At 42.1% G+C, this 25,013-nt stretch overlaps 1 protein-coding gene across 3 annotated transcripts in view; it reads left to right on the top strand.

The window, feature by feature from the left end:
- The window catches only part of LOC134334113 (myosin-9-like), a 90,055-nt gene that overhangs the window by 12,379 nt on the left and 52,663 nt on the right, over positions 1 to 25,013 (top strand). For all 3 annotated transcript variants that reach the window (XM_063016314.1, XM_063016300.1, XM_063016308.1), the window contains exons 2-3: positions 15,375 to 15,706; positions 20,073 to 20,229. In XM_063016314.1, the coding sequence (XP_062872384.1) occupies positions 15,380 to 15,706; positions 20,073 to 20,229 (484 nt within the window). In that variant the 5' untranslated portion in view covers positions 15,375 to 15,379. The remainder of the gene's footprint in view (positions 1 to 15,374; positions 15,707 to 20,072; positions 20,230 to 25,013) is intronic.

Here is a 25,013-nt window from a genome sequence, read left to right as displayed (position 1 = left end):
GGGTATTAAAGGGTTACAATGACGGGAAAATCCTGCTGAGAATGAGGTTAAATTGTGTAGGTGTGATTTAATAAGGAAAAATTGAGCTGAAAAATAAAAGATATGTAAATTTACTCTTTATACTATTTAGTCGAACAGCTAAGACATGTTTGGAGTCTTTATTTACACTTTATTTATATATATATTATATACAGTATATTATATATATATTATATATATCCTAGCCTGGATTTAAACCTAAAACACTATGCATCAGTGCATAGTCAAGGGCCCAACAGTGGCAACCTGGCAGTGGTGAGGCTTGAACCGGCAACTTTCTGATTACTGGACCAGTACCTTAACCACTAGGATACAACTGCAAGAATTAACGGATTAAGAGAAGTATTGATCTTTTTGAACTGCTATAGCTTTTTTGATGCAACAATGTACAGTATACAGGAGTTTTTGATTAGTTCTATGGAAAAGCATTCAATCTGAGTCTAGTTTATTGGTGTTGTGTTTGTTAATACAGCGGTACCTTGTAACTCAACGTCCCCTAATCTCAAAATCTTTGAAACTCAAAGCTTTTCGTTGAGAAATTTGTACCCTTAAACTCAACGTTTCCCTTAAACTCAACGTAAAACGCCATCAAAGTGCTCATATGAGACGAATCCGAATTTGTGTGGAATAACCGTCAGATTCACTCTGAAAGCTCCACATGTATCTGTGTTTAGCTGGATTTTCCTCACTGTTTCACTTTTAAACAGCTCGAGGTTCTGGAAATTGGAAGAATCAGCTTTTTTTTCAGTGTTTTTATATTATATCTGTGTTATTTTCAGTGTATAAGTGTCAAAAACAACCTCATTATTTTACACTAGCCTAAACTATATGAGTCCACGGGACCATGGAACGCATTAACACGTTTCTCATACATCCTTATGGGAAAAAACACCTTGAAACTCAACGTCTTTAAAACTCAATGCCAGTCCAGGAACCAGTTGACGTTGTGTTTCAAGGTACCACTGTATTAAAATCGTAATTATTTTTGTTTAAATCATTTGCTTACGTTGCAGAGTAAAGAAAGTGAATGCTGGGGAATTTTTAAGTTGAAGTGTTCTGTGTGTTTCAGGCTTGTTTTGAAAACTTTTCCGAGCTTTTCGTGAGCAAGAATTCACACAACAATGTGACTTAAACGACAAAATATTTTCCCTTGCTTGTCATTTCCTCTCCTCCGTTTTTTCCTTTTCCTTATATGGGTAAAGAAAACTGGAACAATTTTTTTTTTTGAAAACCAATGGTGCAATACAGAAAGACATATCTGTATATTTTTGGTAGCTTGTTTATTTTTGGCGCTACATTGGTACCGTATGGTGTATGACTTATCATTTGACAAATCATTTGTTTACTTTTGGATTGATAAACGTCTTTCAAATTTTATCTTGTCATATTAACAACCAGTTGAAATAAAAATCACATTTCTCAAAGTTCTACTGTACAACAGTTTCACTAAACCAACACTTTTAAAAATAATAACAATAATAATAATAATAATAAATTTTTTCTCACCTTTTGATATGTAAAGCGACCTCGGGTATAAGATAGGTGTTGTATAAATACAGGTTATTATTATTGTTGTTAAACACTTTTGATAGTCCATAGCAGTGGCGGCTGCTGGTCTTTCAAAGAGGGGAATTCATTGTCAGCTTACATCATAAAATTTGTCAATTTATTTATATATAAATTCTGGCCTCCAATCCTTTTCAAGAAAATGGCCTGAAATGGGATGCAGTTTGTCTTTCGACTTTACTCGCAAAATCCACGATGGGACTGAAGCTCCCAGTGATAGCTGTCAATCAAAACGGGATTCAGCCTTTCGACTGATCCTCCAATCATCTTGCAGAAGCTCAGCGTCCAGACCCGCCCACAGCTCCATTCGCCCCCAGAGACGCTCAGCGTCCGGGGACGGGACAAAATCGTGGCATTTATCCAATGACCGGCGAGTTTCGAAGCAATGAAAAAAACCCTCCCATGCAGTCCCATAGAAGTGAATAGACGCTCAGCTTCTACGGGCAAATGCATTGATGCTCCGGGAATGTATGAGAAGTTTGAGTCAGTCGATTTGTGATAAGTAGCTGAGTCTTCGAGATGAACGTGTTCTAACGCATTTGTCAATGAAATGTTAACACAACTGTACATATTTGACCATTTAATTTTTTACATTTTAGGGGAACCTGAGCTTCCCTTGCAGTCTTAGAGAAATCGCCACTGGTCCATAGCAAATACCAGTCAGTTCTGGTGATTCTTAGTGTCAACCTGATAAAATCAACCAATAAAATGCCATAAACTGTTTAAATGTAATCAAATGAAACACCAGCATGTATCCCAAAAGTACGCTGAAAGAATTTTGAAGGAATTTCCAGACCTTGTTGAGCCATATTGACCATATTGAAATCATAAATGTCAAAACTACTATGCATTAAAATCACAAACAGAACGACTTTTGCATCAGTATGGAGCCTGACTGCATGTTAAATTCTGGACGTGTGAATATCTGTGTGTTTTTATGTGGATGATGTGGATGGTCTCCATATAAAGGTAATACTTTTTTTTCTTTTGGCTGCTCCTTATGAGTGACCTTAGTGGTCTGGTCTGCGTACCTGATTTGGTACAGTTTTACATCGAATCCTCTTATTTCCACAACCCTGCCTTTTGGCTGAACTGATCCTGTTTCAATGCTGTTCTCATTTAAATGAGCCCCTATTAAAATGTACAATTAGAGTTCAACTTAATTATAATCAGAATGTTTAAATATTAAAATCTGAACGTTTAGGAGAAAGAACTGGTGAGTTCCATGTTGCTGCTCTCCTGTTTTCGTATCTCAGATCCCATTTTTATAGACAACAGTCTGACAATCAGTGTTAAATGATGTAAACATGTCTGAGGTTTCTAAACAACATAAATATGGATCGAAACTAAAATGTTTATAAAGTCTATAAGGTTTCTTCACTTTAGTTTGCAGCATTAGCCTCACATCTCTAGAGCAAGCTATAATTTAGGTAAAGGGAAAAATGTGCTAATGTGAATTCTGGTCGGACTTCTTCTTAAGTACCTCAGCAGTTTAAGTCGTCGTGTGTTTGAGACGTCACCGGTGCAGCTGATCTGCCCTCTTTTCCACTCAGATTTGGCCTTTTATAGCGCTTCACATTCCAGCAACAGTCCATAATACTTGGGATTTATTGCTTTTCTCCAGAGCAGCGCTGACTCCATGAGCCACGGAGTCCGGGAGGTGCCCGGCTGGAATGAAATGAAACTCCAGTAGACGGGAGGAGCGTAAGGGTGCGAGGGCTGGCTGACGATCAGGACTGTGTGGTTCTAATTAAAGTGGTGAAATACCTAGCCTCCCTTCTGCTAGTGCTGTTCTTTCTCTGTACGGTATCTTTCAATCCAAGTGAGAAGCAGAGATGATCGTGGGTCACTTGTGGTCTCTCAGCAACAGCGGTGACGTCCTAGATTTGGAACGACGTCATTGCATTCCTTATAAATCAATGAGAATTCGACCTCGGTGTTTAGGTTCATTTAGACGAGCTAGTTAACCTCGATAAATTTCCTCTGTCACATTCTGCTGTTTTTGTGCTAAAGCAGATCGAAACTACTAAACTGTTAAGCAGTGATTTGTAAATCCAGTTTGACTGGAATTGAAATAAAAACAGTACAAACACAAACTATTTAAGGTTTTTCTTCAGCTAGTTCAGTTTTTAAGCCAGGGTTCGGATGAGATGCATGTGGTCACGTCATGTCACTACGTCGCCATCGCTTTGTGATGGTAGGCTGCACAGATGGGTCAGCTTTCTCCACTGCCCTGTCAGCCAGTGATAATGCAATTCATGTCATCATGTCTTTAATCCAGTTTATTCTTAATCTTCCTCGTCTTTTGAATCCTTTCATAACACTGACTTCAATGTTGTCATGTGGGCACCTCATCACTCGTCCAAAGTAACGTAACTTGTGGAACTTCATGTGCTTCAGTAGCTGCTTTTCTGTTCTGGCCATCTTGTAAGCTTACTCAGTGGTTGTCATCTTTCTCTATAAGTTTTTTGATGCACTTGTTCTCAAAAGTTGTTCTTTAGTGTCCAGGTTTCACATCCATATGTGGATACTGACCAGACCAAGGCTTTTATTAATCGTAGCTTTGTGATAGTGGTAACTGACTTGTTTTTTCCAGATCCTTGTCAATTTGTCACATTCTGCAGTATTTCCCAAATATAAGAAGTCCCTTCCACCATAATCTCCAGTACTTCTTTAGTGGGGTCACACCATGGGTTACACTATAACCCTTATGGGATTACAGGAATGTTCTACAAACCATTAATATTTAGTTCAAGACAGATAAATCCAACTCATTAAAATAATAACCAACAACTTCTTTCTTCTTTTGTAATGAGAAATTGCTTACCATTCGTGTAGCCTTCAAGTGTCTCACGTTTACTGGTTAATTTGCACTATGAGACGTCCTAGCAATCCTACCGCAATTCAGTTAGCAATCGGTTAGTCAAAATGTCCAAGATGTCAAAGCAAAGCAGCTAAAAACACGACTCGGGTAACTGAGTTTGGAAAAATCCCAACCAAACATGGACGAGTATTTTCGTATTTGAGACAGAACATGAAGTCTCACGCTGTCGCTGGATCTTCTAGGTTTACATTCAACTATTAAGGTAGCTGTGCTGTGTATTGTAGCTTCCATTTATTCTATCATTCAACTGCTGTGAAATGTAGCACTGTGATTTTTGAAAAACCAATCAGGTGAAAGGTACATAGGGACAGACTCCTGGCATTGTGTTTTCCTTCATATGTGTTAAAACTCTGTAGGAATGCATCACTGTTCATTGTTAAGAAGTGGCCACTGACTTCACATGTGTAAGAGGAAGTGTGTGCCAGCTAGCCTATGGGCCTCTATGGTCAGCTTGGTTGTCATGCATGTGACAGAGGTTGAAAACAACCACAACAACAAATATGGAAAACAAGCCCAAAACCCTCAAATATAAAAAAAAAAATCAATACATGTCAATGGAGAACATTTGCTTCTGGGTCATATGCGCCTCAGCATTGGTGTTTAAACAAAGGTTTTAAATTGTCCATAAGCTATAAAACAATGCACATTGATTGTTATGTAGAAGGATGGTGCTCATGTATGCAATGATTTTACTATGTGCTTTGATCAAATTCTCTTATGTGGCACCCTCACGTGATCGCTGCTGGCGTCTCCCCTGGCAGTGCTACTTAAATTATAATCATCACAGAGAAATTATTGAATATTTTCTGAAAACAGAATAAATATGTGAAGAGGGCAGCATTGTTGCTCGAGCTCACAGCAAGAAGGTCATGGGTTCGATTCCCTGTTGGAGCGGTCCAGGTCCTTTCTGTGTGGAGTTTGCATGTTCCCCCCGTGTCCGTGTGGGTTTCCTCCGGGAGCTCCGGTTTCTTCCAACAGTCCAAAGACGTGCAAGTGAGGTGAATTGGAGATACAAAATTGCCCTTAGGCGTGTGTGTTTTTGCCCTATGATGGACTGGCAACCTGTCTGGGGTGTTTTCTACCTTTTGCCCAGTGAAGAGAACAAAGCAGTGGTCAAACAGATGGAAAGAATGATGGAAACAGATTATATATAGGGCTGAAACCTGACATGCAGTTTGGATATTGTAGTTTTTCTCCCTTTAGCAGATGTTGAAGCACAGATTCTTCCATTTTTAATTTTTTCAGAAGTTCCCTGTAATTCCTGAACCACTGGAACGGTAACTCAGTTAGAAACCTCGGTAAAATGTCAGGCCAATTTTCATAATGTGAATAACTCAATTAGCGCATGCATACTTGCTCCTGTAAGGAGGGCTGCGTCCCTGGCTTTTTATCAAGGGCGTTCACCGCGCTGTACAGTTTCCATTCAGATTCACTTCACTGTTTTTTCAGATGGTGGATAAATGGGCGGCTAAATTTAGCTCTGTGACTCCCAGGAGTCTCCCAGTGTGACTGATTTAACTGTGTCAGGACTTTGTACCAGTAAAAGACCGCGTTTCTTTCTGTACGTTGCCTGTAAGATAACTGAACAGTTCAGTTGTGAGTAGAAATACAGTTCCTGGCTCGTTATCTGACGGGTAATAAAACAATCCGTTCTGTATTGGCTTAGTAAGACTAGCCAGACTTCTACAGAGTCATAAAGGTGACTCTTGAACATTTTCTTTTATTGCAGCTCCTCATTCTCTCTCCACTTATCTGGAACCAGATGCTCATATGATTGTGCTATAGCCGTTTTATTACCCCTTGTATGAGACGATTTGCAGATAGCCCGTCCTCATTCTGCTGTACTGTATGAATGATGATGGTGCTCTGTAGGTGAACAGTGACCTGTTGTTTGCATGAAGCGAATGTGTGTGGTTTAGCTTTGTATGCCACTCCTAGCTGATGGTGGACTGATAAGCACTACTAGTATTGTTCGATCAAGCCGATACTCACACAGACAGGGTATGCTTCTGGAATTTTAACTGTAAAGTTATTAGAATAACTATTATAATACCTCCAGATATTTACATTTACATTTTCATCATTTAGCAGACACTTTTATCCAAAGCAACTTACAGTATTGTGACAGTATGCAGTCTAAGCAATCAAGGTTTAAGGGCCTTGCTCAGGGGCTCACAGTTGCAACCTGGCAGTGGTAGCAACCTGGCTTGAACCAGCACCCTTTCGATTACTAGTCCAGTACCTTAACCTCTAGGCTACAACTACAAAGTTATATTATTATTACTAGTGGGTAGCACTTTTGCCTAACAGCAAGAAGGTCCTGGGTTCGATTCCCAGCTGGAGCGGTCCGGTGTCTCTGTGGGTTTCCTACAGAAGCTCCGGTTTCCTCCCACAGTACAAAGACGTGCACGTGAGGTGAACTCGAGACACTAAATTGTTCACAACTGTGTTTGATATTAAAAACTTGTGTAACCAGTAACTACCATTCCTGTCATGAATGTAACCAAAGTGTGTAAAACATGACGTAAAAATCCTACTGGAGCGGAGACGTACTCAAGGGTACTTACTCAAGGGTCTAACAGTGGCAGCAAATATATACAGTGTATCACAAAAGTGAGTACACCCCTCACATTTCTGCAGATATTTAAGTATATCTTTTCATGGGACAACACTGACAAAATGACACTTTGACACAATGAAAAGTAGTTTGTGTGCAGCTTATATAACAGTGTAAATTTATTCTTCCCTCAAAATAACTCAATATACAGCCATTAATGTCTAAACCACCGGCAACAAAAGTGAGTACACCCCTTAGTGAAAGTTCCTGAAGTGTCAATATTTTGTGTGGCCACCATTATTTCTTAGAACTGCCTTAACTCTCCTGGGCATGGAGTTTACCAGAGCTTCACAGGTTGCCACTGGAATGCTTTTCCACTCCTCCATGACGACATCACGGAGCTGGCGGATATTCGAGACTTTGCGCTCCTCCACCTTCCGCTTGAGGATGCCCCAAAGATGTTCTATTGGGTTTAGGTCTGGAGACATGCTTGGCCAGTCCATCACCTTTACCCTCAGCCTCTTCAATAAAGCAGTGGTTGTCTTAGAGGCGTGTTTGGGGTCATTATCATGCTGGAACACTGCCCTGCGACCCAGTTTACGGAGGGAGGGGATCATTCTCTGCTTCAGTATTTCACAGTACATATTGGAGTTCGTGTGTCCCTCAATGAAATGTAACTCCCCAACACCTGCTGCACTCATGCAGCCCCAGACCATGGCATTCCCACCACCATGCTTGACTGTAGGCATGACACACTTATCTTTGTACTCCTCACCTGATTGCCGCCACACATGCTTGAGACCATCTGAACCAAACAAATTAATCTTGGTCTCATCAGACCATAGGACATGGTTCCAGTAATCCATGTCCTTTGTTGACATGTCTTCAGCAAACTGTTTGTGGGCTTTCTTGTGTAGAGACTTCAGAAGAGGCTTCCTTCTGGGGTGACAGCCATGCAGACCAATTTGATGTAGTGTGCGGCGTATGGTCTGAGCACTGACAGGCTGACCCCCCACCTTTTCAATCTCTGCAGCAATGCTGACAGCACTCCTGCGCCTATCTTTCAAAGACAGCAGTTGGATGTGACGCTGAGCACGTGCACTCAGCTTCTTTGGACGACAAACGCGAGGTCTGTTCTGAGTGGACCCTGCTCTTTTAAAACGCTGGATGATCTTGGCCACTGTGCTGCAGCTCAGTTTCAGGGTGTTGGCATCTTCTTGTAGCCTTGGCCATCTTCATGTAGCGCAACAATTCGTCTTTTAAGATCCTCAGAGAGTTCTTTGCCATGAGGTGCCATGTTGGAACTTTCAGTGACCAGTATGAGAGAGTGTGAGAGCTGTACTACTAAATTGAACACACCTGCTCCCTATGCACACCTGAGACCTAGTAACACTAACAAATCACATGACATTTTGGAGGGAAAATGACAAGCAGTGCTCAATTTGGACATTTAGGGGTGTAGTCTCTTAGGGGTGTACTCACTTTTGTTGCCGGTGGTTTAGACATTAATGGCTGTATATTGAGTTATTTTGAGGGAAGAATAAATTTACACTGTTATATAAGCTGCACACAGACTACTTTTCATTGTGTCAAAGTGTCATTTTGTCAGTGTTGTCCCATGAAAAGATATACTTAAATATCTGCAGAAATGTGAGGGGTGTACTCACTTTTGTGATACACTGTATATATAGCGGTGAGGGTGGGAGGTAGTAATTGGTCGTGTCTGAGAGACACTTATGGATTATTATCCATATTCAGCTCCATCTGATGTCCACCTTTGTGGACGCTCAAAGAAGCCTTAAGGGGTAGAAGATTTTCATGTGATGATGATGTGAAAGTAGAGGTGCATCTGTGGCTACACTCTCAACTAAAAACATTTTTTCTTGATGCCATTAAAAAGTTGGTATGTCGCTGGGAAAAGTGCATAAGAAGGTGAATATGTAGAAAAGTGATGTCATTTGTTTTTAAAATTTAATAAATTTAATAAATAGAGTTAAAAAAGTGCAGAAACTTTTTGTAAAACCCTTGTTTGTTTGCTTATTAGGATTTTTACGTCGTGTTTTACACACTTTGGTTACAGTCATGACAGGAACGGTAGTTACTCATTACACAAGATTCATCAGTTCACAAGTTTAATATCAAACACACTTATGGACAATTTAGTATCTCCAGTTCACCTCACTTGCACGTCTTTGTACTGTGGGAGAAAACCAGAGTTCCCAGAGGAAACCCAAACAAACACGGGGAGAACATGCAAACTCCACACAGAAAGGAAACGGACCGCCCCACCTGGGGATTGAACCCAGGACCTTCTTGCTGTGAGGTGACAGTGCTACTCACTTAGCCACTGTAAATATATATATTCTTAGACAATGTGACATTATATGGTGTTACCAACACTGGTGTTTATGTGTAATACTTCACCCACTGCAATGTCATACGCTGCACCCTTGACTTGTGTGCTATTTTGGAAAGTTAAGATGCCCCCCATAAGCTTATAGCGTTTATTGTGCCATGTTCACACTTTATACGGAGTTGATAAATATCACAGCCCACTGGTAGACCTTGACGGTTTATGTAAATAATGTTGGTTAGTACATGTAGATGTGCTGATCTATATACCAGTGGATGAAAGTGTTTACTGATAGAGATCTTGCTGTTCTATTTATACCACAGTGGAGAACGCTTATTAACATCAATATGTAGTACACATCCAAACTGAACAGATCAAGAGAAATGACAAAACAGAAAGGTTTATTTTATACAGATCTCCAACAGAGCACTTTTAATCAGGTTTTACTAAAAGACACAACAGATGTCATGTGAACAGATTTTAATAGCTACATAGTATAACTAACATGAGCAACTTTTACTGTTAATGTGACATTAAATGACTTACACATTAAAATCATCTAGCGTGATATTCCGCTAGCACACCAGTGCTGGGATTCTTAACTCCCCGAGTTCAAATCTCAGCTGTGATACCGGTCGGCTGGGCGCCCCCTAACAGGCACGATTGACAGACCCTGCAGAAGACAAAATTGGCCACTAGTCTGCTGGGTGGGAAATGACCGGACTAAAAAATTGGGGTGGGGTCTTTGACACTGTGTAAGGACCCTGGTTAGTAGCCCAAAGCGCCTGTACAGAAGTGGAGGAATGCGGAGATCAGCGTGTGACTCTCCATATGCTAGACTGGTCTCATGTATGAGCGAATAAGTAGAGTTGTGGACTGCGCATGCGTGGGAGGCAGCATGTGTCATGCAAAATATTGGGCTAATTGGGTATTTTAAACTGGGGAGAAAAGGAAGACAGTACATAAATAAAACAGCTAAAAAATAATAAATAAAATCATTTTGGCTGTATCGCCAAACCCTAGTGGAAGTGTATAAAATAGCTTTCAGTACATTAGAGTATTAAACTCTCTTTCTAAATCCTGACCCGAATCTAAACAGTGACTGAAAGTGATAAAGAAAACCGCTGGTAGGAGGAGAGGATTTAATAAAACTAGCCTTTTTTTCCTTCTTTTAACGATAAGACGTGAGTATGGCAGGAATGTGACCCTGACAGTCTGAATAAACAAAGAATTTATCATTTTAGGGGGGTGGGGAAAATGCACCAGGAAGGAGGGGGGTGGAGGAATGGTGGTGATGGAAGTCAGCTGTGGGGTCAGAGTTTAGAGACAGAGTTTGTATTTATGATGGGGATCTGGAGAGAGGGATTTTGGGTAGAGATAAGAACCACCCAGGGCAGTTGTGGTTTGTGTAGAGTGATGTGTGTGTTACTTTAGCATGGCAGACAAGCTTGATGTTAGCTACATGTGAGCAGGATTTTCTCATACACTCTCGGATGTGTCTCCACCACTGTCTTCTGAGAAGTTTGGGATCTTAAGAACCTTTTACACCAAGTATAGCTCTTTAGTGGCTACAGCTAAATTAAAATAATCAATTTCTTTTAGTAAACACGTATATTTATATATACCCATATATACTTAAAATAAATTACATTTATTTGGTGGCGTAAAACCAAACCTGCCAGAACGTGACACTGTCTACAGTCTAGCAAGCTTTATATCACCACAGGTTTAAATGTTATAGAGGTTTAAATGTGAACAATACGTTCTGGATCTTTTTTTGTGTGGCAACCTCTAAGCTTATTTAAAGCTTGCTCAGTTGTGGACAGTCTCGTCCATCTTCCAGCAGCATTTTTAAGGTTCTTGATTGTTATTGTTTCTCCAGACAAATTTCATCTCATCACAAAGTGACAGTTTGGGCTAATCTCATAACCTTGGCAAGAGACCACTGTTCCATGTACTTTATATCGGGTGCAGTCAGACTAGCTCTGTTTATATAAACACAGAAATGGTACTAGCGAAAGTCAATAACAATCATAAATAAGGAATTAGGAGAGCATTCAAATTAATGTTCACGGTTATTTTAACTGCAGACGAAATCCGAGTTCAAATCTCAGCTGTGCTAGGCTGGGCGATTACAAACAGGCACGATTGGCTGTGTCTGTATGGGTGAGAAAAGGTTCAAAAATTCATTGTTGCAGTGTAATAGTTGCCTCTGCAGTCTAATCAAGGTGCCTGCATTAGTAGTGGAAGATCTGAAGAGCTTAGCATGTCTCTCTGAGACTCATTGTGGGCAGATGAAAAGTGTGTGCGACTACACACGTGATAGTCTCAGCGAGCTAACGGCATGATTACAGTTGGAGGGAATTGACAACGACTAGATTAGGATCAAAGGAGGTAGATTATTATCTCAACTGCAAAGTCTTGAAAAACTGTGAACCATTTTTTTTTTTCAAACAGTGCCAAAACTTGTATAGAACTAGCATAAAATTGCTCACTAAAATGATAAACAGCTAAATGTAACTGGAGTTAAAATGCACTACTTTGTAGTGCTAGCTAAAAGTGTAGCTGTAGTAAAAGGCTATACTGTGGTGCTAATGTTAGCTAAAAGTGTAGGTGTAGTAAAAGGCTATACTGTGGTGCTAATGTTAGCCACAAGTGTAGCTGTAGTAAAAGGCTATACTGTGTAGCTAAAAGTGTAGCTGTATAATGCTAATGTTATTGTGCTAGCAGTACCAGCGGAAGCAGTTTAGTCTCTTGTGGAGGAGAAATGCTAATGCTAGCCTGAGGAGTGAAAGCTCTACAGTGTGACAGCTTTTACACAACACCTGCACTGAGTGAAAACCAGTCGTGCAACCTCTTGCTAGCCAAGTGCCACTTCGAAAGAAAACAGTGGAGACTGGGAAACAGGGCGTGGCCCTCTCCGTCGTGTTCAGACTTGTACTGACCTTTTTGTTTAACCGGCCCTGGGGATTTATAACCACTTATAAACTGTACGTTTTCACTAGTTCTGGGCTATTAGACACATAAGACACATAATATCATTTCACTTTCATTTCATGTTTTACTACTGATGTTTTCCATCCTGGTCAGGGTCGCAGTGGGTCCATTTACAGTCACATTTGCTGCATTTAGCGGATGCTTCCATCCAAAGTGAGCTACAATTACGACTGAATACAACTTGAGCAATTGAGGGTTAAGAACCTCAATAAGCTACCTCAATAGCACATGAACCCAACACACACACACACACACACACACGCAGGCGTATTGCACCATATAATCAACAAAGTAGGCTAATTTGTCCAAACCACATACTTACAGCAGCATGTGGTGAACGTTCCTCTCTTGGTGCTCGTTCTGTCTTTAATCCTGATCTAATTGGTCAACAACAACAATGAGAGGAGAGCGACGTGAAGTTAGCATGTTCTCCCCATGTCTCCCACAGTCCAAAGACATGCAGTCAGGTTAATTGGAGATGCAAAATGAACCCTAGGCCTCTCAACAACCTGCCCAGGTGGAGCGCTCCGGGTCCTTTCTGTGCGTCCGCAGACACGGGGAGAACATGCAAACCCCGCATAGAAAGGACCCGGAGCGCTCCACCTGGGCAGGTTGTTGAGAGACATCGTGATCAGAGCAAATGGAACAATACTGACCAAATTTGAAACGAACATCAGTGCCCAGCCATACAGATGTTCTTTTGTGCTACAGAATGGGCACAAATTTCCACAGACATACTTCCAAGTCTTGCAAGAAGCCTTCTCACAAGAGTGCAAGGATCACGTAGAGGTCACTCTATTTTAATACCATTTGTTTTTAAAATGGGACGTCCGGCAAGCTCGTGGTCAGGTGTCCATATACTTTTGGTCATATAGTGTATATAAAAAACTCACTTTTTTATTAGTCATTTCATGTTGTTTGAAAATATTTGAATGCCACTGTGTGTGTGTGGGGGGGGGGGGGGGGGGGGGACTTGCAGGGAATGGAATGCACTAACAACACACACACACACACACACACCTGAATCAGTATTTCGAAAAACCTGTCAGTAAGCCGTCGCATTATACACACTGACTATTCGAATTAGCGTCGCACTTGATGGATGAATCCGACCTCTTTTACTCTGGTATTAACGCGAACCAATGAGAATTCATCTCTCGTCTTCCTCGACACACCCACACCGAGGTTGTTTTTGTACTGGTAACCAGTAGAGCCGGTTTTACCCACACAGGTCGAGTCTGGCTTTGTGTTGCTATGTCGTGAGTGAAGACGGTATTAAATCAGCTTTAATGTATATGTGTAGATAAACGATCTGTAGTAGCACCTACATTCACACTCGTCAAGAGAAATAAAAAATGATTGTGTTTCTTTATTCTTAAATGATTTAATTATTGCTATTTTAATTTGGAGGTTTGTACTGAGGTCAGAAGTTTTGGGAGGGTGTGAATGCATTTACCGCATTATTATGAAGGGCGAGGCTCTACAGGCTTTCAGTCTGTAGCCTTTTCATTCCAGTATAGACGTTGTGAACGTATTCTTACAATGCATATATATTCTGTAGAAGTGTGTGTGTGTTTAACCTGTGGATGTTTTGGGTTCTTCTGATTCCTTTGTTTGTTTGTTTTTTTGCATTTTCTCCCCTTTTTCTCCCGATTGCATTATGGTTCCTCTCTACTGGTGCTGACCATCGTCCCTGATTGAAAAGAGCGAACTGACACACGCCCCCTCCGACACGTGGGCAGCAGCCGTATGCATCTCGTCACCTACACTTTGATGAGTGCAATGCATTTCAGCACTGTGTACGGAGAGCCACACCCTGATCAGCATTATTCCTCTACTCTGTGCAGCCAGCAGAGGTCGTAATTGCACCAGTTATGAGTAACCCTGGTCCGGCTCATCCCACCCTGTGAACAACAGCCCATCGTCGTTCATGTAGCCGCTCAGCCCAGCCGGATGGCCGAGCTGAGATTCGATGTGATGTATTCGAGATCTCAGCTCTGGTGTGCTAGCGTGTTTTACCGCTGCGCCACCTGAGCGGCCGGTTCATCTGATTCGTATATGGATCAAAATTGAATGCGCACAGGTGGCGCAGCGGGATATTCTGCTGGCACACCAGCGCAGAGATTCTGAACTCCTCGGTTCAAAACTCGGCATTGCCACTGGTCTGCTGGGCGCCATCTAGCAGGCATAATTGGCAGTGCCTGCAGCAGACACGTTTCTGCTAGGGAGGGATGACCGGACTATGCGGGTGGAGTCTTCAAACGCTGTGTAAGGACCCTGATTAGCAGAGTGCATATGTGAAAAAGGGTTCTACATTAGCAATGATCAAAAAACAGAATGAACAGCTCTTGTCCGTGTGGGTTTCCTCCAGGAGCTCCGGTTTCCTCCCACAGTCCAAAAACATGCAGGGTGTTACTGTGTGCCTTGCGCCCATTAAAAAGCTGGGATAGGCTCCAGCACCAATATTTTATTTTATTATTAACATCATACCATAACTGTAATCAGTGGGTGCAGTACTGTATCACACCCCAGACAAGACAGCAATCCATCGCGGAGCCTCGGCCACCCGACCCCAGACACTGGGGATTCGAACCCAGCATCCCAGCAGTAGTGGGCTAGCATAATTTACTAGCATAATTTACCACTGCACCACACAACCACCCAGTTATTATTAATGAACATTATATTCATGTTATATCTTGTATATTCTTTTTGTATATTACTGATAATCGTTCATTAATCACTGGCTATTTTCAGTCTAGTCATTTCAATTCCTTATTGCTTTTTGCAATATAGACACTCACTAATGGACGGTCACTCATTATACAAGACTCCACGGCTGTCCTCCCCTCCCACAGACACAGCCAACTGTATATATAATCATAAATCGTACATAATCTGATATCCATCCTGATTCATTTCTGTATTCAACAAGCACTTAACTAATCCATCCATTTCTTTTCTCTCTTCTCTCGCAGCAATCATGTCGGCTGCAGACAAGTACCTGTACGTGGACCGTTCCGTGGTGAACAATCCGCTGGCGCAGGCCGACTGGGCGTCCAAGAAGCTGGTGTGGGTGCCGTCGGAGCGGGTGGGCTTCGAGGCCGGTTCCATCAGGGAGGAGTACGGCGACGAGGTGATGGTGGAGCTTTCGGACTCGGGCAAGAAGGTCCGCGTCAACAAAGACGACATCCAGAAAATGAACCCGCCCAAGTTCAACAAGGTGGAGGACATGGCCGAGCTCACCTGCCTCAACGAGGCATCTGTGCTGCACAACCTGAAGGAGAGATACTACTCAGGCCTCATCTACGTAAGTAATTTTTAGCAACCTGTCAGCAATGGGTGTGTTAGAAACATCTGATTGAGATACACTATATGGACAAAAGTATTGGGACGCCCCTTCTAATTACTGAATACATGTGTTTCAGCCACAACAATTTCTAACAGGTGTAATAAATCAAATCTATAAAGGAAATTATATGCTTCTAACTTTGCAACAACAGTTAAGGGAGGGCTCTTTCCTGTCCCTGTACACAAAGCCAGCTCTATAAAGACATGAAGAGAAGCTCATGAAGCTTAAAGAAACTCCAGTGTCCTACACAGAGCCCTGACCTCAGCCCTACTGAACAGCTCTGGAATGAACTGGAACATCAACTGAGGCTTTCTTGACCAACATTAATGTCCAGCAATACAAAGCCTCTTTTGGCCGAATGGACACAAATTTCCACAGACATACCTCAAAGTCTCTGAGAAGTGTGGCGGTCACAAGCAGGGCGGCTCAGTGTCTCAGTGGGTAGCACTGTTTCCTCCAGCAAGCAGGTACTAGGTTCGATTCCCGGGTGAAGCAGTCTGGGTCCTTTTTGTGTGAAGTTTGCATGTTCTCCCCATGTCCAAACTTAAAGACATGCAGTCAGGTTAATTGGAGATACTAAAATTGCTCCTGTGTGTGTGTGCCTTGTAATGAACTGGCAACCTGTCCAGAGTGTTTCCTACATTTTGTCTGGTAAATTGTACCCACCACAACGCTCAATAGGATAAAGTGGTGGTCAAACAGACAAGTAATAAATGAATGAATGAAGGTCCAACAAGCTCATGGTCAGGTGTCCAAAAACTTTAGGCCATGTTGGTCCATGTATTTAGACCAATGCATATAAACAAAATAGTTTATAGTTTATAGTTCAAAATAATGTGTGTGTAGTTACGAAGCTGTTAAAGTCGTACAGCTGCTGGATGAGATTAGCCATATGTGGGATAAATCAGCCCGTGGCCTGTCTGGATTCGGTCCAGCACTGGATCTCAGCGTGTTCTGCCCTAATCACTCATCAAAGCCAATCTGACTGACCACACACTCACAGATGGGTGCCCCCCATCTGGGGGTAAACAGGAAACTCCAGGGAACAATATACAGCGGGGAGGAGGGGGAGTACAACCCTCATGGGTTACACAGAGAGAAAGTGTGTGTATAGGGGAGAGGGCTTTGGTTTGAACTGTGGGGTGCAAATCTTGCCAAATTCTTTAACTAATTATTTATGACAACAATTCCAGTGGGTAAAAGCTGACCTACACGATACTGCAACTAGGCACGCAAACAGAGTCGTATCAACAATGAAGTGTTACGTCAACACGGCTTCATGCTTTATTAAAGAAAAACAGTGAAGATGGCGCTAATGTAGAACGGATAGCTTCAAATTTCAGCTCTGCTACAGGTCGGCTGGGCGCCCTCTAGCGGGCATGATTGGCAGTGCCTGCAGCAGACAAAATTGACTACTGAGTCTGCTGGGTGGGGAAAAACCGGACAAAAAAGGGGGTGTGTTTGGACCTTGGTTAGTAGTCTGAGGTGCCTGTACTGAAGCAGAGGAACGTGGAGATCAGTGTGTCACTCTTCATGCGCAAGACTGGCTTACAACTGAATCCACCAAAGTACGGGCGAATAAGAAGAGGCCGGTTGACTGCACACACATCAGAGGGAGACAAATATACCCTCCTCGGATGTGGTCATGGTCCTTAGTAGCAGAAGGCTAACTGGCTGTGCTATGCTAAATTGGGGAGAAAAAATGGGTAATTCTTAAATAAAATAGTAAAAAAAGAACTAGCATAGAATAGCATTTAGTAATGTCAGTAGCTAACAGTCTGTTATAGGATGGAGCTTTGTAAACAGGCTAATTAAATAATTACATGGGTAATATGAGCTATTCAGCAGAGTTCAACCTGGGGCATGATGCAAAACATCCAAATCACATCACAAAACAGACAAATTGCCTCCAAATTCACATGTGCAGAGTTTTACACACAGCTTACACACTTTAAATTGATATTGAAACTGATAGAAAATTGTTTCCTCTTGGAGTTAGAACTGCAGCGTGCTCTCCTGTAAGCAGGTATGTAATATATTACCACATCAGAAGTGTGGTGTCTATACAGTATACAGTATGTATGTGCATTAAACTGCCACATGTGCACTAAGGGTGTCACATTTCTGCTGAGTTGTCACTCGGGTGGCGAACAAGGCTAAGACGAAGAGTGAGGTCAGATGGGGATTCACATATTCGTTTCCTTACCACCTTTCCTGTCTGTTTGAAGTGCCAGCATGAGCGGTGGAAGAATACAGAAGGAGTAGCGTGGTCCTCCATATGTGCTTTGTTTGGTGTAAAAGTACCCAGGTGGCTCAGCGGGATTATCCACTAGCACACCAGCACCGAGATTCTGAGCCCCCGGGTTCAAAATTGTGGCTCTGCTACCAGTTGGCTGGGTGCCCTCTAGCAGGCACAATTGGCTAATGCCTAAAGCAGACAAAATTGCTCGGTGGGATTATCAACGCTGTGTAAGGACCTTGGTTTCCCAGGACGCCTGTACAGAAAGTGGAGGAGCACAGAGATTGGGGCGTGGCTCTCCGTACGCGAAGCCGACCTTACACGCAATCCACTGAAGTACGGCAGAATAAGAAGGGATTGGTGGACTGCGCACACGTCAGAGGGAGTGTGTGTCAGGCGAATATACACCCTCTTTGGACGCCATCGGGGTCCCCAGCATTTACATTTACAATTTCCATTTATCCAAAGCGACTTACAGTACTGGAACCATATACAGTCTGAGCAATTGAGGGTTAAGGGCCTTGCTGAAGGGCCCAACAGTGGCAACCCGGCAGTGGTGGGGCTTGAACCAGTGACCTTCTGATTACTAGTCTAGTACCTTAACCTCTAGGCTTCAATGTCCCAGCAGTTGATTGGCTGTGCTAAATTGGGAGAAAAAGGTGTTGACATGTGTTGGAGGATGTGCGTCCCACTTACGGCTCTTCTCAGCCAGCGTGGCCCTCCTGTGGAAGAAAGGGGGCGCCAGAGTGCACAGGAACATTGAGTATATTCAAATCGGGTGCAAAAATGAGTTAAAAACCCAGAACTCTGCACGGACTCGCTTGCTAAATTCAAACGAATAGTCGTCTGTTAGAAACGAGTGATTAAAAAAAATAATAATAATACCTGTGAGCAATGGGTGTGACTGTCACCTGAGGCGTGTCCACATTCTTTGAGCAGTATTGCGTGTGTGAAGATTGTTATGTACATGTAAACACACTCAGTGATGATAGCAAAAGTGACATCATAGTGTTGGTGGTGCAACGTCCCGATCCCAGCACGAGGACAGAACAAACACAGCTCATGCTAGGCGGTCCCACCGCAGTCATTTCACTGAGATCTGTTCTTTGAGTTCCCTCCAGCTAGGTCTGGAACTCATTCTCTCACCAGATGCCCATTAGTGCCACAGTGTCTTCATTGTTCCACGCCTTTCTTTCTCTCTTATTTTCAAACAAACAGTCAGCACTTGTCTGAGACGTCTCGCTCGCTCTGTGTGTGCTGGTGTGAGCTGTAACCAGTGGTGTAATCAAAGCCAGAGCTAAATTATTTATTATTACAATTTATTTATTTATGCATTTAATGTGCAAACACCAATTATAAAAAAAGTTGGGACGTATTGTAAAACACAGTAAAAAGAAGAATCTGTGATTTGTTAATTCTCTTGAATCTTTAGTAAACTGATTAAAGTAGAAAGAAAAGATTTCCAATGTTTTTACTGATCAACATCATTATATTTTGTAAATATAAACACAGTTAGAATTTGATGCCTGCAACACACTCCAAAAACATTGGGACAGAGGTCAAATAAGTTACGCACCCAGGTGGTGCAGCGGAATATTCCGCTAGCACACTAGCACTGAGATTCTGAACTCCTCGGTTCGAAACTCGGCATTGCCATCTAGCGGGCATAATTGGCAGTGCCTGCAGCAGACACTAATTGGCCACTGTGTCTGCTAGGGCGGGATGGCCGGACTATGTGGGTGGGGTCTTCAAACGCTGTGTGAGGACCCTGATTAGCACATAGAGAGGCATCTGTGCATAGTGCATGGGCGAAAAGAAGGTGTCCGCTGGGGCGGCGCGTGGGTTGGAGGAGGCGTGAGCAGCAAATATACCCTTAATATCATGGATATGATTTCATGCTCGTGCACACAAACACACGACTCAGCTCATTCAAAGCTTCAGGACGCATATATGACTTAATATGAAAGCTTACATTTCCCAGGATTCCTTTTTATAAGTTATACCAGATGTTTTCTTTGTACCCGATTAACCACAGTTGTCAGTATGGATTTATCCATTGTGTTTCTTGTCTCTGTGTGTACGCAGACATACTCCGGGCTGTTCTGCGTGGTGATCAACCCCTACAAGAACTTTCCCATCTACTCAGAGGAGATCGTGGAGATGTACAAGGGCAAAAAGAGGCACGAGATGCCGCCCCACATCTACGCCATCACAGACACGGCATACAGGAGCATGATGCAGGGTAAGCCGTGTGTCGAAACGAATATATATATATATATATATATCTTTTTTATTAATTAATTAAGTATTATTTTCTAAATTCTAAAGCCCAAACACACACACACAAACACACAGGTTTGAAAAATGTTTTAAATACACGGTATGGCCGGGTGTCGAAACAGGCACAGTTGGTGTGCCTGAGGGAGGGATGGTCGACTGGTTTTATTGCCGCTGTACAGTGGTGACCTGCACTAGTAGTGTGACACTTTGCATACGCTACACCTCTCTGCGAGACTCTTAGGGTGCATTCACATGAAGCGGCAAAACCGTTTTTGTACTGCTATGCTGTTGTTTCCTTTGGAGTGTGGCAGTACTGCTTAGCTTGCCGCAGTACTAAAACTTGCATTGAACTTTGACCCAGTTGCATTGAATGCTGACCTTGTCAAAGCTTCTCCAGTGAGACTAACTGTTTGATATGATGCAATAAAAGCGACTCAGGCAGAATGAACAATGGTTAACATGAACAAAACTTGACTTTAGGGCTGTCGCGGTGAAAGAATTTCCCCTTGCGATATTCAGCCTGTCTTAATATCGCGGTATGCGGTGATATCGCCATTTTTTTTGTTTTTGAAAATTACTTAATTGATCTGGATTTTAGAGCTATATAAACAAGCTTTATTGTTAGGCTATGATTCGGTATATTATTGCTTTATAATGACAAAGATGAGACAGCTTTAAGACCAATGAAATGCGTGTTTAATGTTAAATACAGAACAGAGCAGAGATGCGCGTCTTTTCTAAATTAAAAAAAGCTTTAAATTAAGCTTCTAGCCTAGGATAGATATACACTGTGAAACGGAAAAAAAAGAGTTTAGGCTAAATATTTTAAATGCAAAATCTAATCAAAATATGGTAAAAAAAAATAGAATAAAGAATAAAGTCTGTAAGAGTTTAAACCTGCGTTATCATGCGCGCTAGAAGAACCAACATGTTCACCTGATGTGTTTTAGAGAGAATCTGAGTGGGGTAGCGATGTTCCTGACGTTACCGATGTTGCACTAATACACGTGTACTGTACCTGCATGCGACTTTACACAGCAAAGCAAATCTAGCCTGGTTATCGCGCCACTATTAACTATTTATTTAGTAGGTATAATTAACATAATAATATATACTACATTTTAAGTTATTATTCGTTTCAATGCATTTTTATTCAACGAAAAAATTCATTTAAATCATTCCAGCAAGCCAGCAAGAGAATATTTGCAGGCTGCAATGCCATATTAACCGTCATTAAGTGTTTTAGTACGCCGAGGCTGTTTAAATATAGTCTAAATTACAAGTATTTATTGAGTGTGAACTCAATTTAATCATTAATAAACTTGCCTATAATTCATGTTGCGATTGTTTACATTTTAAAACACAAAGCCTGAAACTCAGCAGCAACGGATGCGAACAGTTGGCAGGAAAATGTCGCTCTTAGCTCATTTTCATTATGAATTTATTTAACATTGCCCGAATGTAAGCGTAAAACAAGATGGACCCTGCAAAAAAAAAAAGAGAAGAAAAAACGTGAATATCGCGGTGATGCGGTTGCTTGGCATGCCCTGTGGTTGGCTGGTCTATACCGCGATATTTCTAAATTGCGGTTAGTGCGACAGCCCTACTTGACTTATTGACTTATTGTACTGAAACAACAAGTGAGGAATTTCATCAGTTGAGAGAACTTATGATTAGTAATAATGAAGAGAGGTTTAGTGGTTGTGTTGATATTTTACTACATTACACCATGTTAAGCTTTTTATTTAGTATATAAGTGTTTTATACTCTCCGAAAAGCTGATTCTCACAATTTCTAAGCACCTCAATGAGGAAAATCCAGATAAACACAGATACATGTGGAGCTTTCAGACTGGATTTGACTGGATTGGTTATTCCACACAAATGTAGATTCGTCTCATATTCACACACTGCTCAAGCCAACACTTTTCATGTGAATGCACCTTAGGGTGAGCGGAAGCAGCCTCTCAGAGGGAGTGCGCCATGGTCTCAGCCCTCCTGTGCCAGCATGGCAGCGGGACAAGGGAATTTACATTGGATCGAATTAGTTTTGACATATTTTTCAATGACGTAGACCAGCGCTTCCCAAACTTCTTTGCACCACGGACCGGTTTCATATAAAATATAATTTCACGGACCGGTGGGGGCAGAGGGACTTAAAATAGAACTGTACTACTCACAAATTAGATTTTTTCGCTGCAACGAGACGCTGCTTCCACCTGGGGGTGACATGAGACGATAAACACGCTATTATTTAATTCCTAATTATTTATTCCTTCAGTGCGGCCCGGTAATAAATGACCCACAGACCGGTACGGGTCCACGGCCCGGTGGTTGGAGACCTCTGACGTAGACCATATACAGTGGGGCCAAAAAGTATTTAGTCAGCCACTGATTGTGCAGGTTCTCCTACTTAGAAAGATGAGAAAAAAAATCCAGGAAATCACATTGTAGGATTTTTAAAGAATTTATTTGTAAATTATGGTGGAAAATAAGTATTTGGTCAATAACAAAAGTTCAACTCAATACTTTGTAACATAACCTTTGTTGGCAATGACAGAGGTCAAACGTTTCCTGTAAGTCTTCACCAGGTTTGCACACACTGTAGCTGGTATTTTGGCCCATTCCTCCATGCAGATCTCCTCTAGAGCAGTGATGTTTTGGGGCTGTCGCTGGGCAACACGGACTCCACAAATTTTCTATGGGGTTGAGGTCTGGAGACTGGCTAGGCCACTCCAGGACCTTGAAATGCTTTTTACGGAGCCACTCCTTCGTTGCCCGAGCAGTGTGTTTGGGATCATTGTCATTTACATTTTACATTTACATTTTCAGCATTTAGCAGACGCTTTTATCCAAAGCGACTTACACAATGAGCTGAACACAATGAGCAATTGAGGGTTAAGGGCCTTGCTCAGGGACCCAACAGTGGCAACTTGGTGGTGGCAGGGCTTGAACCGGCAACCTTCTGTTTACTAGTCCAGTACCTTAACCACTGAGCTATCACTGTCCTATTGTCATGCTGGAAGACCCAGCCACGTTCCATCTTCAATGCTCTCACTGATGAAAGGAGGTTTTGGCTTAAAATCTCACGATACATGGCCCCGTTCATTCTTCCCTTAACACGGATCAGTCGTCCTGTCCCCTTTGCAGAAAAACAGCCCCAAAGCATGATGTTTCCACCCCCATGCTTCACAGTAGGTATGGTGTTCTTGGGTTCTTCTTCTTCCTCCAAACACGACGAGTTGAGTTTTTACCAAAAAGTTCCATTTTGGTTTCATCTGACCACATGATATTCTCCCAATCCTCTTCTGGATCATCCATATGCTCTCTGGCAAACTTCAGACGGGCCTGGACATGTACTGGCTTAAGCAGGGGGACACCCCTGGCACTGCAGGATTTGAGTCCCTCTCTGCGTAGTGTGTTACTGATGGTAGCTTTTGTACTTTGGTCCCAGCTCTCTGCAGGTCATTCATCAGGTCCCTCCGTGTAGTTCTGGGATTTTTGCTCACCGTTCTCATGATCATTTTGACCCCACGGGATGAGATCTTGACCCCAAGGGAGATTATCAATGGTCTTGTATGTCTTCCATTTTCTTACAATTGCTCCCACAGTTGATTTATTCACACCAACCTGCTTGCCTATTGTAGATTCACTCTTCCCAGCCTGGTGCAGGTCTACAATTTTCTTCCTGGTGTCCTTCGACAGCTCTTTGGTCTTGGCCATGGTTGAGTTTGGAGTCTGACTGTTTGAGGCTGTGGACAGGTGTCTTTTATACAGATAACGAGGTCAAACAGGTGCCATTAATACAGGTAACGAGTGGAGGACAGAAGAGCTGCTTAAAGAAGAAGTTACAGGTCTGTGAGAGCCAGAAATCTTGCTTGTTTGTGGGTGACCAAATACTTATTTTCCACCATAATTTACAAATAAATTCTTTAAAAATCCTACAATGTGATTTCCTGGATTTTTTTTTTTTTCATTTTGTCTCTCATAGTTGAAGTGTACCTATGATGAAAATTACAGACCTCTCTCATCTTTCTAAGTAGGAGAACCTGCACAATCAGTGGCTGACTAAATACTTTTTGACACCACTGTACTGTGTTTAAAATCAGATCAAAAACAGACATGCAGAAGGTGTATTCGCTTTTATAAATTAGTTCAATCTGCACTCATTGTTTCTCCAGTCAGGTGTTATTTCCTTCATTTTGTCACCAGATATGTTACATATCTGAATATGTAAAGGTGTTGTTGGATGTGGGCGTGGTCCTGAGTGTGAACATCACTGTGCAGGTCACATCTTCGCCTGTTCTCGGGTCGCTGTGAACGGTATTTTTGGGTGGAGGTGGTTACACAATGTTTTTTTGCAGTCGCAGGAAGCCGGATATGGATTTCCTGTGTGGGGGCCGAGAGCTTCCTGTTAGTTTGAGTGTAGTAGAGACCGATTGTGTTTGGTAGCGGTACAATATGTTAAACTCGACACGGTGCTTGATTGTTATTTCCCTTAGCTGACCGGTCACTGGGAAATCGTTTAGTCTGAGTGGACGGGGCAACGTGGTAGACGCATCACAACATTACAAAAGTATGTGGCCACCCCTCCTAATTAGTGTGTTTAGGTGTTTCAGATACACCCAGTGCTCACAGGTTTATGAAAATAATCTATTAAATAAATTAAAGCCTTTTAACTTTGAGGCACTTTAGGGAAGGCTGTAATTAATTACATAGCTAATAATTGTAACTATAACAGTAAATT

The sequence above is a fragment of the Trichomycterus rosablanca genome, chromosome 2, assembly GCF_030014385.1.
Source record: "Trichomycterus rosablanca isolate fTriRos1 chromosome 2, fTriRos1.hap1, whole genome shotgun sequence".
In the NCBI taxonomy this organism is placed as follows: domain Eukaryota; kingdom Metazoa; phylum Chordata; class Actinopteri; order Siluriformes; family Trichomycteridae; genus Trichomycterus; species Trichomycterus rosablanca.
This window is presented reverse-complemented; position numbering and strand designations above follow the sequence as displayed.